Consider the following 14,569-nt stretch of genomic DNA (forward strand, 5'->3'; position numbering starts at 1 on the left):
ACCTTGTGTGATGATCGGGAGTGGAATGTAAATAGTTCTTAATTTGTTATTTATTTAGCATATTATATATTGATTATTTGACATTTCTTCTTAATTTTCTTTGAAAGCAAATGTGCACATTCTTTTATTGTTTGTTATTATTATTATTATTATTATTATTGTTTGTTAGCTAAGTTGTTTGTTTTAATTCTTTAGTGTGAACTTTACATTTATTCTTAGCTCTTGTTCTTGCTTGTAATAAATAAAGGTGCAGTACTTTACTGTATAACTGTTAAGATATTTTGATTTTTTTTGGGGGGGGGGGCGCAGTGGTGAAGCTCGTCTAGGGCACCAAATGTGCTAGGTCCGCCCCTGTTGGAACGTGTTCTTCTGTGTTTATCTAATGTTGAATAGAATATACATTTCTTTAAATTATACTTCTCTAATTTGAGGATCAAATATGCTACATAATTGTTATATGAAATATTATAAATGCTTGTTACGGGCCAAAACTGAAATTAATCCAGTACTTGAAACAACATTTTAGGTCTGTCTGTCTGTGCATGGCTAATACATTAAAGAGTAATGTTAAGTCTGATTGCTGGACGATTAAGGATATTAACATTATCTGTGATAATAGTAGAAATACCTTATTATTCAATACCTTGTAATCTGAAAATATGAATTAATGTATTTAGTTTAGTGCGAAAGTGTAATCTGATCTGACAAAAATGTATTAATCACCACTATTTAACACATATCTGGTCATTGGAAATTTCAAAAAACAATCATTAATTGTACATCTGTTAACATCTGGTCATTCAATTCAAAGTTCATCTTTGTACGAGAGCTGGAAGAACATGTCCATCAGTTTCATGTTCTGTTCTTGTATATCAAATTCTATTTACATGTATATAGACGTCTTGCACTATATATATTTCCCCCCCCCGTATTTTATTATACATGTTTCATTGTTGGAGGAGTTCAGGTCTGAAGAATTTCATTTCCATTTCTACACTGTAGCTTACAGTATGTGCATAATGACAATAAAACCTTTGAATATAATTTTGAGTCAATCTATTGTAAAGCAAAAGGGGATCCTCATAGTGATGAACTTGCAAACAATTATTAATCATCTCTGCGGTTCTCCCAAGCTCAATTAAGCATTTGTAAATATTCCAACACTTAATTAGCTGCATGTAGGCCACAACAAAGACACCCACACACTTCTTGCTTAGCAACAAATGAATTATGCTGAGAGTGATGACACATTTTTAAATGCAACATCAAATGTAATAAGCGGAACAATCACCACATTCTTGGTCATTACGAGCGTAGGATGCAAATCATTAGTATGACCTCAAAAATAAAATTCTTCAACTTAATCGGCATTCTCACACAAACAAGAACAGAAGGGCTTTACTTTTAATTCAAAGTGATACCTTTTAACAGATCAATGGTATTTACTTATAATATTGTATGTCGATTTAGCTGTTAACCACTTCATGACTTGTTCTCAGTGATATTGCAGGTTCTTCTTTTTACTTAACCATCTTTGACTGAGTGCTGCTGTACAAAGCATTGTGGGGGATTTTGAGGACGCGAAGTCTACCCATGTGCAGCCTCGAAATTTCCCCCAAACCAAGGACGCGGCCTCGGTGGAATTCCAAGTATGCTGGAGATTGGAACAGTACTTCGGCGGCACTCGATGACGTAGCATCCTTGAAATATTGGCTTGGAAGCCAGTATCCTCGAGATTGAGAAACGGCCACAGTCTTGAGTTCATGAAGGCCATCTTGTGAAAATGTATATAAGCTGCATAAAGCTACTGCCTTTTACTATGTGCCAGAGCGTAAAGAAACAACAGTGCTGACATCTGAGAAATGACATGTTTTGTTGAGAAAGAAGGTGGTTAAATATAACAAAAACCAATATAAAAGCAATTTAACAAACCAAAAGACCTGACAGTGTTTTTCTTGGCCCCAGAGTCCCTCAGTAACAGCATTTCCTAAAATAAGGAACATGAGAGGAGTCATAGTTAATGAGACCTCCTCTCATGCTCTACGCCTGCCTCCACTGTCATTTTCATTTGATTAACCTTTTTGTTTGGTGATAATGTATTTTTATCATGCTGCAAAGCAAACGGAATAACAATTTCCTAAATCGAATATATCAGCAACAGCATACGCAGAGTAAAGAAACAAATCTGACGATATTTTGTGTGTAGTGCTTTTTCTCTTGATTGATTCAGATGTTCTCAAGCACCTCTGCCATTACTGCGTTGGTAAACTGAACACATTGACATTGATTGTGGAGAAATTTCACATCTGGGGTCTCCACCTATGAAAGGTATTCTGTGTGAATATGGAAGGTCAAAGGGCCCAATAATTGGTCCCCACAATGGCTTTTGAAAAAAAACCAAGATTAATTAACGCTTTTCAAAGTGCTGCATGGACCAGCTAACTTAATGTAGCAGAGATTCCTTGTTAGCTTGTGATTTACATCGTCAAACTCCAAATGTGAAACTCTGTAAACACACACAAATGCATGGACAGTACATAAATCCACCTGCCATTAGAGAGCAGCAACAGCACATAAGATAAATTATTAGGGTTAAGGTTGGCAGCACATGTATTTCAATTTTAGTTATCAACAAATATTTATTTTATATGCAATTCAATTTGATTATGATAAAAATAAATATCTCTTTGCCAACTAAACAACGGTCAAAACAAGTTTGAACTAGATATTTTAATTTTGGAAATAATGAGAATAAAAGTCAATCTTTAAAATGAATGTAACTTTGCAGAAGACTAGTGGTAACTGAGTGCAAGACAACTCAATAGTACAAGCATTTAAATTAGGGCTGTCAAACGATTACATTTCTTAATCAGATTAATCACAGTTTAAAAATTAATTAATCATGATTAATCACCATTCGAACTATGTCCAAAATATGCCATTTATTTATGTATATTGTTGTGGGAATGGAAAGATAAATGAAAGAAGGCGGATATATCCAATTAACATTTATGCATGTCAAAATGAAAGACAGCCCACACACCTATCAATCATCAAACCGTGGGGTCTTAATTCATTACGTGTTGATTTCTATCAACGGGGGAGTACTTCAGGAAAGTCGACAGAGGGGGGGGGGGCCTAGTGGAGTACTTCGTGACCACAGTGTGAACGTTGTGATCAGCTGTTTTAGCGCAGTTCTCCAGTGAAGGGGGGGGGGGGAGTCTCCCTCCGCAGCCGGTTGGCGTAGTTTTGGCACAATTCCGTTGTACAGACCGACGTTAACAGCAGCCCTGTTTGTGCACACGGAGACCGACTCTGATCTAACCGCCTTCTGGAAAAGCTTCACAAGTACGTCGGTACGCAAATGCACTTTGTGACACAAGGGACGGTAGGCATTTCAGATTAGTGAGATTACGCACATAACCTGCGTACCAGTTATGTGCACCCCTGTACTACAGTAAAAGTATTCTCCGTCGGGACTTCCTGCAACAACACCACGCCCTTATCAAATATGTTCTATTGAGAAGACGATCACTACGTGACAAAAGTTTTCAAAACCGTGGCTGCTGAAATCAATCTTACGAACTGCTGTCTGTGCAATTTACTCCGCGCGAGTTGGCAGACTTTATTTAGCTTACTTTAACATCATTTTTCATGGTGGGGCTAAGCCATTTCTTGGTATGGGTGTAGCCCCAGCCATACCCTGGCGCTGCCACTGGTGGCACGTATGGGGCGGGCCATTCTGCACATGCGTTAAATGCGTTAAATATTTTAACACAATTAATTAAAAAAATTAATTACCGCCGTTAACGCGATAATTTTGACAGCACTAATTTTGACAGCACTAATTTAAATATAAGCGTTCAAAGTATACATTAAATGCAACGAGTTTATCTCTATTCTTTTTTTGTAGAGCATTTGCTAACCATACCGCACAGGCTCTTTGAGTCCAGTTAATCAAAACACACTTTAGAAACAACACATTCACATTGTTTTATTGTTTGGCCTAACATCTTGCTCCTCTTTAAAATGTTCTCTTTTAACTACGTTTTTACATATTTAGGCTGGTAATTGGGCCATACTTTCTTTCCCCATATACCCCTTTTCCTCCAAACCGGTTCAGGTTCAAGATACGTTCTTGTGCTGCTTAACTGGTTCTTCTCTGTGGCACCCAGGCCCGGACTGGCCATCGGGAGGACCGGGAGGTTTCCCGATGGCCTGGTGTTGGGCTCAGGGGGTCACAGGTTCAAACCCCACTGCAGTCAGCATGTCGTTGTGTCCCTGGGCAAGACACTTCACCCCAAATTGCTCCTGTGGGGATTGTCCACAATATTGAGTATGTAAGTCGCATGTGACATGTAATGTAAATATCACGTGTTTTAATCTAATGATGTTAAATTCAGCAATGCGATTTTTCAAAAGCTGTGAACATTTTTGCGTTTATTCTTCTTAGTTGATGATTTGTAAGAATAATCTAACCTCAATAGTGTCAGGCACCATTTAATACAGCAATGTTATACAATTCAGAATGTTTTCCAACACTACATTGAGGACAAATACATGAAGTATAACACTTGATTCTCTGCAGGAAGAGGAGCAGTTCTTCATAGATCTGACCGCCAAATACCTGGAGCCTCTTCCCGAGAACAAAAAGAAACAGGAACAAATGGCGAATTAACTCAAGGAGTTGAGAAACAAGGTACATTTGTGTTCAATGGATGAATTAATCAGCTTTTAGTGTTAGTGAAATGATCATGCTGGGAAATTAAAAAACTACGAAGCTGGATATTACCATGTTGTTTCATAAAAAATATGATCTGTTTTTTACAGGTGTGTTGATTTCTGTTAAGGCATATCATGTAACAGTTACAATTAAAATGTATTTAAAATTACTAAATACGGAGACGGTTTCATCCTCAAGCCATTTATGTTGCTGAGCTATGTACTACTTACATTATGCCAAAGGTTTACGACACATTTCATACCAAGAGACAAACTCATTTCTTGAAGACTTTGTACTATAGAAGCAGATATAACTACATTCATTGAGTTTTAGCCTCAGACAAAGCACCAAGTTGCTGTTTTGGAGAGAAAATTACCAAACTGAAATTTTTGAAAACATTTTTTTAAATGTATTATATTATGACAATGCCAATTATGCACTTGGGTATAGCCAGCGAATAGACAGCTAAAGTAAAACTCTACAACAATCTTTAAATGATCTTGGACCATCATCACTGGTAACGTTGCAGCTTTTTGCCTCTTTGTTGACACCTTTGCACAATAAAACAGCTTAAAAAGATATAACTTTGCATGTTACAGTATTTCAAAGGTAATACAGTATGATTATATGATACAGATGTTTTGAAGAAATGTTACAAAAAAATAGTGTGAAATAAGCTGATTATTCCTCTATGCTGTGAACTTTAAATCAAAGTGTAACACTGTGAGCTTCATACATTCATCATAATACTGCTGCTACAGTACTCAGCAGAACAGAAGTACCATAAAACCTAAAGACAAACAGTGTGATGGCATATATGTGTATCTTAGTGAGGAGAAAGTAATCTGAAGAGCTGGTACTGCTGTGTTTTATGAGCCTGTTGCTAAGGACTGATGTTTGTGGCGTTGGTCAAGGCTTGATTTTATTATTTTCCATATGCATGTGTCCCATAACAGAAACAAATTATCTGCCCACAGAGCATACAATTACACTCATGAAACCCTTTTGACTCTGATGGTAGAACACAAAATGTTGATGGTAGAACACAAAATATGCATATAAACCAAATGACACAAAGGCATCTTGCTTTCGCTGCTAGCTTTACATTTCCTCCTTTTCCATGGCTAATCTCCCATATTACTGGACCAATAAGATCAATAATTGTTGAACTTATTTATCACTGTATGATAAAGGACTTCTTGGGTTGTGATGATTCAAATGTTTTGAAAAATGTATTTTATTGTCTGTTTAAAACCGTCATGAGTGGTGCTGTCTTTACTCTATGTTGTGTGTGCTTATAGCAACAGCTAACAGCTAACGGAACTTCTGAACTGACAACATATTCTGTCGTCTCTTAGCTGTGTTTTGCTGTAAGAAACCAGCTCATTAAGTGGCCTGCTTTGAAAGAACACAAGCCACTTGGTTTGGTGGTTGGTTGGTGGATTACAAATTAGAGAAACCACATTTTTGGTTTGGAAGGGTTTCTCCTCAAATTAAACAAATATATTTCCGTGCTCTTGTGGGACAGTTTTGGGCTGGTGTTGGAAAAGTTAACCTGGAGACACACATGTCAGAGTTCTGCACTCTAGCTCGTCTAGTTTTTCAAGTGGATTTAATGTACAGTTTCATTTCATCTTTCCTTCAGTGTTATAACTGGCTTTCCTTTGAATAGTCTCACTTCCCCCTCTTGTCTTTCCTATTCCTCCAGACTTACCACAGTTCCACTTTCCATCTGTGACATAACTAACATCACAACACAGTTTACAGGAAATTGTGAATCCGATCTCAGTATATCAACATCGATCCGATGATTCCCTTCATCATGAGGTCTTCAGTTTAGACATAGGATTGCTTTGACCAATATATATATACAAATACAGAGAAAGTCAGTTAAAAACGTTATACTACTCCTTTTACTATAACCAACCTTTGTACCTTCTAATATATCGCCGTGGCACTTAATACAACTTTCATGGTCTGCAAGAACAAGTACTATGAATACTTGTATACATATGAACATACAATAAACAGTCAATTAGACTTTCTTGGTGGATATTTTCAAAAAGAATGCCCTGTTAAAAAAATATAGGTACACAGCATTATGACAACCGGGGATGTTGGTGTTAATGAGTTCCTTTACGGTACAGAATATTTCAGTAGAATCTCTTATAAAAGACATAAAAACATAACAAATGACTGTCTTTTTGTTTCTGCTATGTTTTGTCATAATCAATATGTGTCATTTGTGTTAACTCTAGAGGGGAGGTTATCATAATTGTATCGATCCAATTATGAATTAGTTAGCTGATCTAAACATATGTGAGAGATTTGATCTAAATCACAGACAGTCATTCCAGTGTGACTTAATAATAAAAACCACCAGTAATGCAGGACACTTTGGGAGAGACTCAAACTCTAGCTACCTCCACTGTTGTGAGACTGCTTCCTGCCACTATGGCAGTACTGTGCTTTGACCCGCTGCTGTCATCCAGAGATTGGTCGTGGGATTGGGTCACCTGTCCCTCCCCATAGTCCGCCAGAGCTCTCCTGTACACCCCCGCCAGACTCTGCCTGAACCGCCCCCTCACTCCCAGCCCAATGCAGAAGTACATCAGCGGGTTCACACAGCTGTTAAAGTAGCCGACACCCTTCGCCACAGGGTGCCAGATTTTCACCACTGTGTTCTTACTGTCCACCATCTTCACCAGCAGGAGGCAGTGGTATGGCGCCCAGCAGAGGAAGAAGGCAGCAACTAATGATGCCAATATGCGCAGGGAGCGGGACTTCCCTGTGAGGCGGGTTCGACGGATACCAATTGCGGCAAGGATGTAACAGATAAGGATGACCAGGAAAGGCATCATGAAGCCACAGAGGAAGCGGATTGAGTAGAGAATTGGTTTAGCAATGGTGTTCCCCTCCTTCACCTCCATAGAGCACTTGCTCAGGTTGTTCTTCCCCAGGTAGACTTTGCGGTAGACAAGGTATGGAGTGCTAAAGATAATCGCTGAGCACCAGACGCAGAAAGCCACCACCCTGGCGGCCCATATGGTGCGACGCCGCTTGGTGAAGACGGGATGCCAGACGCAGAGGGCTCGGTCCAGACTGATCACAGCCAACAGGAAGACGGAGCAGAACATGTTGGTGTACTTGAAGAAGCCGTTGAACTTGCAGATGAAGGTGCCGAATGGCCAGTGGTCGAAGAAGAGGTTCTTGGTGAGGGAGAAGATTCGCGTGATGGAGAAGATCAAGTCCGCTATCGCCAGATTCAACAGCCAAACGTTGGTTACATTTAGCTGAGGAGGAGGAAAAACAGAAGCAAAGCAATAATAAAAGTCAATAAAGAGGAAAACAGATGAACTGCTTGGATATTGCTTTGTATTATGCTCATACTCAAAGGGAGATAGACATGTTAAAAGTTAGTTTGTAATTCTTGTTTACACTGAGCTGATCCTTAGCAGACACAACAAGAATAGGACAATCAGCTTCAGGAAAATATTTCATTTTTATACATTTGTAACTCGTAATACTCTTTGAATCCACCTTGAGCTTGAATCTAACCACCCAGATCACCATGGAGTTCCCTGGGATGCCAAGCAGGACAGTCAGAGCGTAGAGGACCATGGAGACGTTTTTCATGATGGCTTCAGCGTCCTTAATTGATGCCTGGTCATTCTTGGAAGGGTTAAGGAGTGGAAAGGATGCATTGAGAGACATTGTGTGGCTGGAAAAAGAGAATACAACACAGTCAAAATATTAGAAACTCTGGAGGGAACTTGTGGACCATTTACATGCACAAAAACCTATGACACACTACAGGAAAGCGAAAACCCCAACAAGTATAATAGGGCCCATTTAAGTTTTTGTATTTCACAAGCCTATGGCTAGTTAGTAAAGCAAACAGATAGTGGTTCGAAACTGTAGTAAAGTAAACAGGGAGTATCTGGAACTGGTATTGAAGTAAACAGGGAGGAGGGGGGACGGGTGGAAAGGAAAGGAAGCCGAGATAGAAACCGGCGGACGGACACGCCAGGACCCGGACACACACACACACACACACACACACACACACACACACACACACACACACACACACACACACACACACACACACACACACACACACACACACACACACACACACACACACACACACACACACACACACCACACACACACACACACACACACACACACACACAACACACACAACACACACACACACACACACACACATACACTCCCTCACACACACACACACACACACACACACACACACACACACACACACACACACACACACAAACACACACACACACACACACCACACACACACACCACACACACACACACCACACACACACACACACACACACACACACACACACACACACACACACACACACACACACACACACACACACACACACACACACACACACACACACACACACACACACTTCCTCTCACCAACACACACACACAGGTTCTTTTCAAGGTTCTTTCTGGGGCCAATATAATCTCAAGCACCAATATATCTGTGTATAATGTTTGATTGTTTGGGAAATAATAGTTTGTGTGAAACCTTCCTTGGGAAATTAAAGGAGTGGAGTCCGGTGGAAGATAAGAAGTGACTCTCCGCCCCAAATATGTCCATATATACTGTTGTTTATTCATGCCAAATGCCCCCTGTTTCTGACTGGCTGGTCCCGATATCTGTATCACACGGCAGCAGAGCGGGGAGCCCGGAGTGCTCTGTTACAGGGCACTCTGTACTTTTGTATTGTGTTTTTTTACCATTAAAATCAGATTATTGTTATAACTTTTATGCCGGTGTTTTGAACTCCTTCTTTTATTAATCTGACCAGGCTCATCTAACGGACGGCGCGGAGCAGAGCTGGGCTTTAAGCCACCACTACTGTGTTTGCTCCTACATTAGCTAGCTAAACTGGTTACTGAAAATAAACTAATGTGTACTAGCCAATCACAGCACAGCTGGGCTGTATCATGCAGTACACTCTGGTATTACACTACACTAGTGGCGCATTTCCACTACAGCGCGGAGCGCGGTTTAAGCTGTGCCCGTTTTTGGTTGTGTTTCCACTATGCGTAGTTCCGGCTAGCGGGTACTTTTTCACAGTTTTTATGGCTCTCCAAAATCGAGGTTCTTTCCGGGCCAACAACTAAGTTAAAGTATGAGTATGCTAAACTAGTGAGAGAATTGCTGGCAACTACAACAAAATGAACATATTTAACCGTGATTTAATTGTAATACACGTTTCAAAATGATGCCGAAGTAACAACATACTGATACCGGTTAGTAAAAACCATGAATTAATGCTTTGACAAGTCTGCAGACAGACGGCAGGCGAAAAACCTTTTAAAATGCATGTTTTCTGAATGGAGATCGGCTAAGCTAACGTTGTATATGCTCCGACCGTCCACACTCACAACAACGGCCTACAGACATAAATAAACCAGCGACTGTATTCGCCATGACACAGGCAGTCTGTGGTTTGTACTTGTTTAACGTTTGTCTATAGTTTCTGAACAGATATGTGGAGCTGTGAGCTCTGAGGGCTAACAGCTGATGTTGGTTTTGTGTTTCGAATTGAAGATGATGTCACGGCTCCGCCTACACTGCGTTACTATAGTTACTACCCCAGTTCCTAAACTGTAATGGAAACGCAGCATAAAGTGAGCCTGGCCTACCAAGGCTTAACTATACCGTACTAAGCCGTGCGAGGCCCTGCAGTGGAAATACGCCGCCGTAAGCTAGATTGTATGCACAAATAGGATAATAGTTACCCAATTAAAAAAGGAAAATAAAAATGTTTATAGGCAATACAATTACCATAACTCGCTATGTTTCTGTGACAGATACAAATTGTGTTTCTTTAAGTATGACCAGTTTAGTACGCACAACAGTTACTAATAAACCGAAACAAACTGGAACCAAAGGGGGTAAAAAGGGTACGCTTTAGCCGCACTACACAGGGTCGGTATGAACGCCGTTGTTTTAGATTACTTCCTCGTTTGCTTTCATGCTAAAAACTCCAAACAAGAAGAAGACGTGCAAGAAAAACATCTTTCAGTCAACTTGCAAGCATTTATTAAGCATTTATTGTCAGCTATAATTCAATTATCCGTGTCACATTAACTGCTAAAAGGGACAACTAAGAGACCTTTAACATAATTGCTGAATCTAAACAAGGGTGCCAATTAAAAATATCAGCAACAACTCATGGCATGACATCAGAGTTTTGTGTCTGAATACTATCAGACTATAGCTTTGTATGTATAGATTGTATCTTTTTAATGTTTTATTGTATTCAAATGTAGTATAAAGTATTTGGCTCACGTTTAAACTGGACTTAAAAAGTCAATATGGACAAGAAGCCCTTTGTGAAGCTAGGAGTTATTTTATTCTCAGTCTTAAATGTATTGACGTTTAAGACTGGGCAAGACATGAAGAGATAAAACAAAATCAACCTTTCATTATAAGGTTAAAAGACAAATATGCAACATTTATGCTTGTATCCAAGTTTGTCAAGACCATGCCCACAATTTTCACATCCATGAAAAAAATGCCAGCCTCGCTGAATAAAACAAATAAATCAAGTAACACTTAGAGGTCATCAGGTTAAGAAGGCTCCATGGACTGTTTTGGGGGGAAATAAAAGTGTTTACCAGTTAAGTATCAAACATCCATGACCTAGCATCTGTCGGTTCACACTGTCTGTTGCCGCACATTGGGAATGCAACAGATCATATGACACACAGTGACATCTGACATGAAGACATCAAATGGTTGTTGATATAAATAGCAAGATACCAGTAACAGTAACATTTTGTGAGAAATGAAAGATGGCAGAGAAGGCCAACCAGATATTTGGTTCAATGAGGCTGAGGACAAGCAGATAACATTTCATATATTAAAAGTAACCTTACCAATGGGAGCAACTGCAGTTGAGCTTCAAAATAAAACTAAAACAATCCAGTTGAGAAGTTAAGTGTGTTTCTGTAGATTACAGAAGGAAACGGCTGCCCTCAAAGGGGAAACAAGAAAAGTGCAGAAACTATAGAACTTCCTTTAAGCTTAGAAGAAAGAAAAACATGTCATCACCTGTCGCCTCATATGAATAATCGAAGAGCGCATGTAAAGAAGAGAATGACTTCGACTTCTTGGGGAAACAGATAAGAAAACTAAAAGTGGAACGAGATTGAGGAAGTTTCCTCAATTTCAACATAATAACAGATTCAGGCAACAATAGTGGAGTTTTAAACCAATAGTAGCGCTATGGAGCATCTTTTTAAGGTTGGGACCAATTTTTACCAATGGTTTCACATTAGTATACAGGTGGATGTAAATCATTAAAAATTGCAGCAATGCTCACAGTGAAGAAGAAGAACTGTAGCTATGGTTGTCAACAATACAATATTTTAGGCTATTTAATATTATATTCGATCTTTCTTACGGGAGTTTTATTTACGTTATGGTTATCAGTTTGAATTGGAAATATTTCTTGTGCTTATCTTTAATTTCTTTTGAATTTATATTTGTATTCTACTAATTCATCCAAAAAAGAAAAAAGTATAATTCATACACACAGATAAACAAAATGAGTAGAAGCGGGAGGGATGAAGCATAGCTTATGGGAAGTAGCCCTCCCGTGAATCATCCTAATACAACATTGGCATTATTGTGTCAAAAACAAATAGAAATTAAGGTGTACAAAGAAATAAAGAAAACTGGAGAAAAAATAAATAAAAGTTAGGCCAAGAAAATAATAAATGCATATATATCAGATATAATCAGAATTAAAATCACACGATAAATACATTTTTGAAGCTTGTAAAGGGAAGGTGACAGCGCTCACACTCTGCTCTTCCGCAGCGCAGCTCCCCCTCCCTCCGGCTGTTACGGTGGCCCTGAAGTGCAAGACACCACAGCATTTCACAAAACACCACAGCATTTCACAAAACGCCACAGCATTTCAGAAAACGCCACAGCATTTCAGAAAACACCACAGCATTTCAGAAAACACCACAGCATTTCAGAAAACACCACAGCATTTCAGAAAACACCACAGCATTTCAGAAAACACCACAGCATTTCACAAAACACTACAGCATTTCACAAAACGCCACAGCATTTCAGAAAACGCCACAGCATTTCAGAAAACGCCACAGCATTTCAGAAAACACCACAGCATTTCAGAAAACACCACAGCATTTCAGAAAACACCACAGCATTTCACATTGGACGAAAAGGGTATTCCTTTAGGGAGAACACTTGTTTGTGATTGGACAGAGCCAGCCAGAGAAGCACTGCTGTGATTGGTTGTTTTTGCTGCCAGTCAAGAAATGACGCTTCGTGTTGGTCAACACCCGACAGCGAAATATGTCCCAACCATGGTCCCACAACGTATGGTCCCAACACATCAGCCGTTAGCACACACTCAGATCTCACAGCTCCTCATATCTGTTCAGAAACTGGACAAAAGTTAAACATGTACAAACCACAGACTGTCTATGTCATGGTGAATACAGTCGCTGCTTTATTTATGTCTGTATGATGTTGTTGTGAGTGTGGACGGAGCAGCTACAGGTTAGTTTAGCCTGATGGATCCGATTCCGATAGGATTTACATGGAGAAAAACCTTTAGAAAATTGTAACTAGTTTTTAATGTAAAAGAAACCAAACGATTATTACATAAACTAAATTGAACAGTAATTCACATCTCATAACAAAATAAGCTGGCGACTACTTGCATTCGGTGACTTGATTTTTAAAATGAAAACCAGGGACATTTTTTGTTTTGCGGTCCATATCTCATTAAAATAACTAATGTTAGTAAAAATGGGGACAATTCTGTTCTAATGTAGTTTGCCCATTGTAACTGCTGTCCAGACATACTGATAAAATAGGGCCTCTAACTAATTACCTTAAATAAACTCACTAATTAATTAAACCAGTTCAATACGCATTATTCTTGTTCTTATCATTCTTTATGAGTGCAGTAACGGTAAGATATCTAATTACTTATTTATTTAGTATTCCATAACTTAATAACAGAGATGGTCAAACTAAAGTGGTAGAGACATGGCAGAAATCCTACAATGAAGCGGGACATTGAACTGAACATTGAACCGTGAGAGGGCGATCAAGAAAAGAGAGCGAGCGGCCGGTTGAGGGAGTTTACAGATGAAAAGACACAGAAAGACAGAAGCACAATAACAACAAGTAGGCTATATTTAGGTGGTTTTTTGTAAATAACCGACGGGATCAAGAGGAAGTAAAGTCCCCTGGTTTGTCCCTTATACCCTAACTGCCATGAGACAACTCAAAACCAAGTTTCCAAAATCGGACACTGAGGTGGTCTTAACACACCGGCAGATGACAGTCATTATGTGACATAATTTGCTTAATATTTGGAGTACAAAAACAATCCTGATATCATTAGAAAGCTAGGAATCTCCTCTTTCCAACAGTGCATACAACTCCAAATGTGTCTTCGGGTCAATGCGACTGATTTCGATGGAGCAGGTCACCATGCCAGCAGTGTGAGCTTTGAGTTTATAGCTGAATAGATAGCCTTAAAGGTAAGTGATTTATTGAAACAACATCAATAATAGCAGAATATATCCATCACACTGTGCTGTTTGATAGAACTGAACCTCATTCCTCCAACACAACACACACATTCGAGATGTTACCACATACAACAGAATACAGAAGATCAGAAGTTCAGATGCTACAATTTCCTGATTGCAACACTTCCTTTTTTAACATATAAATTCCTCTTCCACATCACAATTACAATCACATCCACAAAAACACAGAAG

At 39.2% G+C, this 14,569-nt stretch overlaps 1 protein-coding gene across 2 annotated transcripts; it reads right to left on the minus strand.

The window, feature by feature from the left end:
• Positions 1-5,627: 5,627 nt before the first annotated feature.
• On the minus strand, positions 5,628-11,940 carry LOC117455580 (formyl peptide receptor 2-like). Of its 2 annotated transcripts, none has more exons than XM_034095142.1 (3): positions 11,847-11,940; positions 8,264-8,444; positions 5,628-8,016 (listed from the first exon to the last, which is right to left on the minus strand). In XM_034095142.1, the coding sequence occupies exons 2-3, from the start codon at positions 8,435-8,437 to the stop codon at positions 7,132-7,134; spliced, it is 1,059 nt and encodes a 352-aa protein (XP_033951033.1). In that variant the 5' UTR covers positions 8,438-8,444; positions 11,847-11,940; the 3' UTR covers positions 5,628-7,131. The 2 variants fall into 2 exon arrangements, with proteins under 2 accessions (XP_033951033.1, XP_033951032.1); XM_034095141.2 differs by having other exon boundaries at positions 11,672-11,933.
• Positions 11,941-14,569: the final 2,629 nt, after the last annotated feature.

The sequence above is a fragment of the Pseudochaenichthys georgianus genome, chromosome 11, assembly GCF_902827115.2.
Source record: "Pseudochaenichthys georgianus chromosome 11, fPseGeo1.2, whole genome shotgun sequence".
Lineage (NCBI taxonomy): Eukaryota > Metazoa > Chordata > Actinopteri > Perciformes > Channichthyidae > Pseudochaenichthys > Pseudochaenichthys georgianus.

Coding starts and splice junctions, on each gene's coding strand:
- LOC117455580 (XM_034095142.1), bottom strand. CDS start 8,437: ATGTCTCTCAATGCATCCTTTCCACTCCTTAACCCTTCCAAGAATGAC. Junction 8,017..8,263: donor TGGTTAGATTCAAGCTCAAG/GTGGATTCAAAG, acceptor CCTCCTCCTCAG/CTAAATGTAACCAACGTTTG.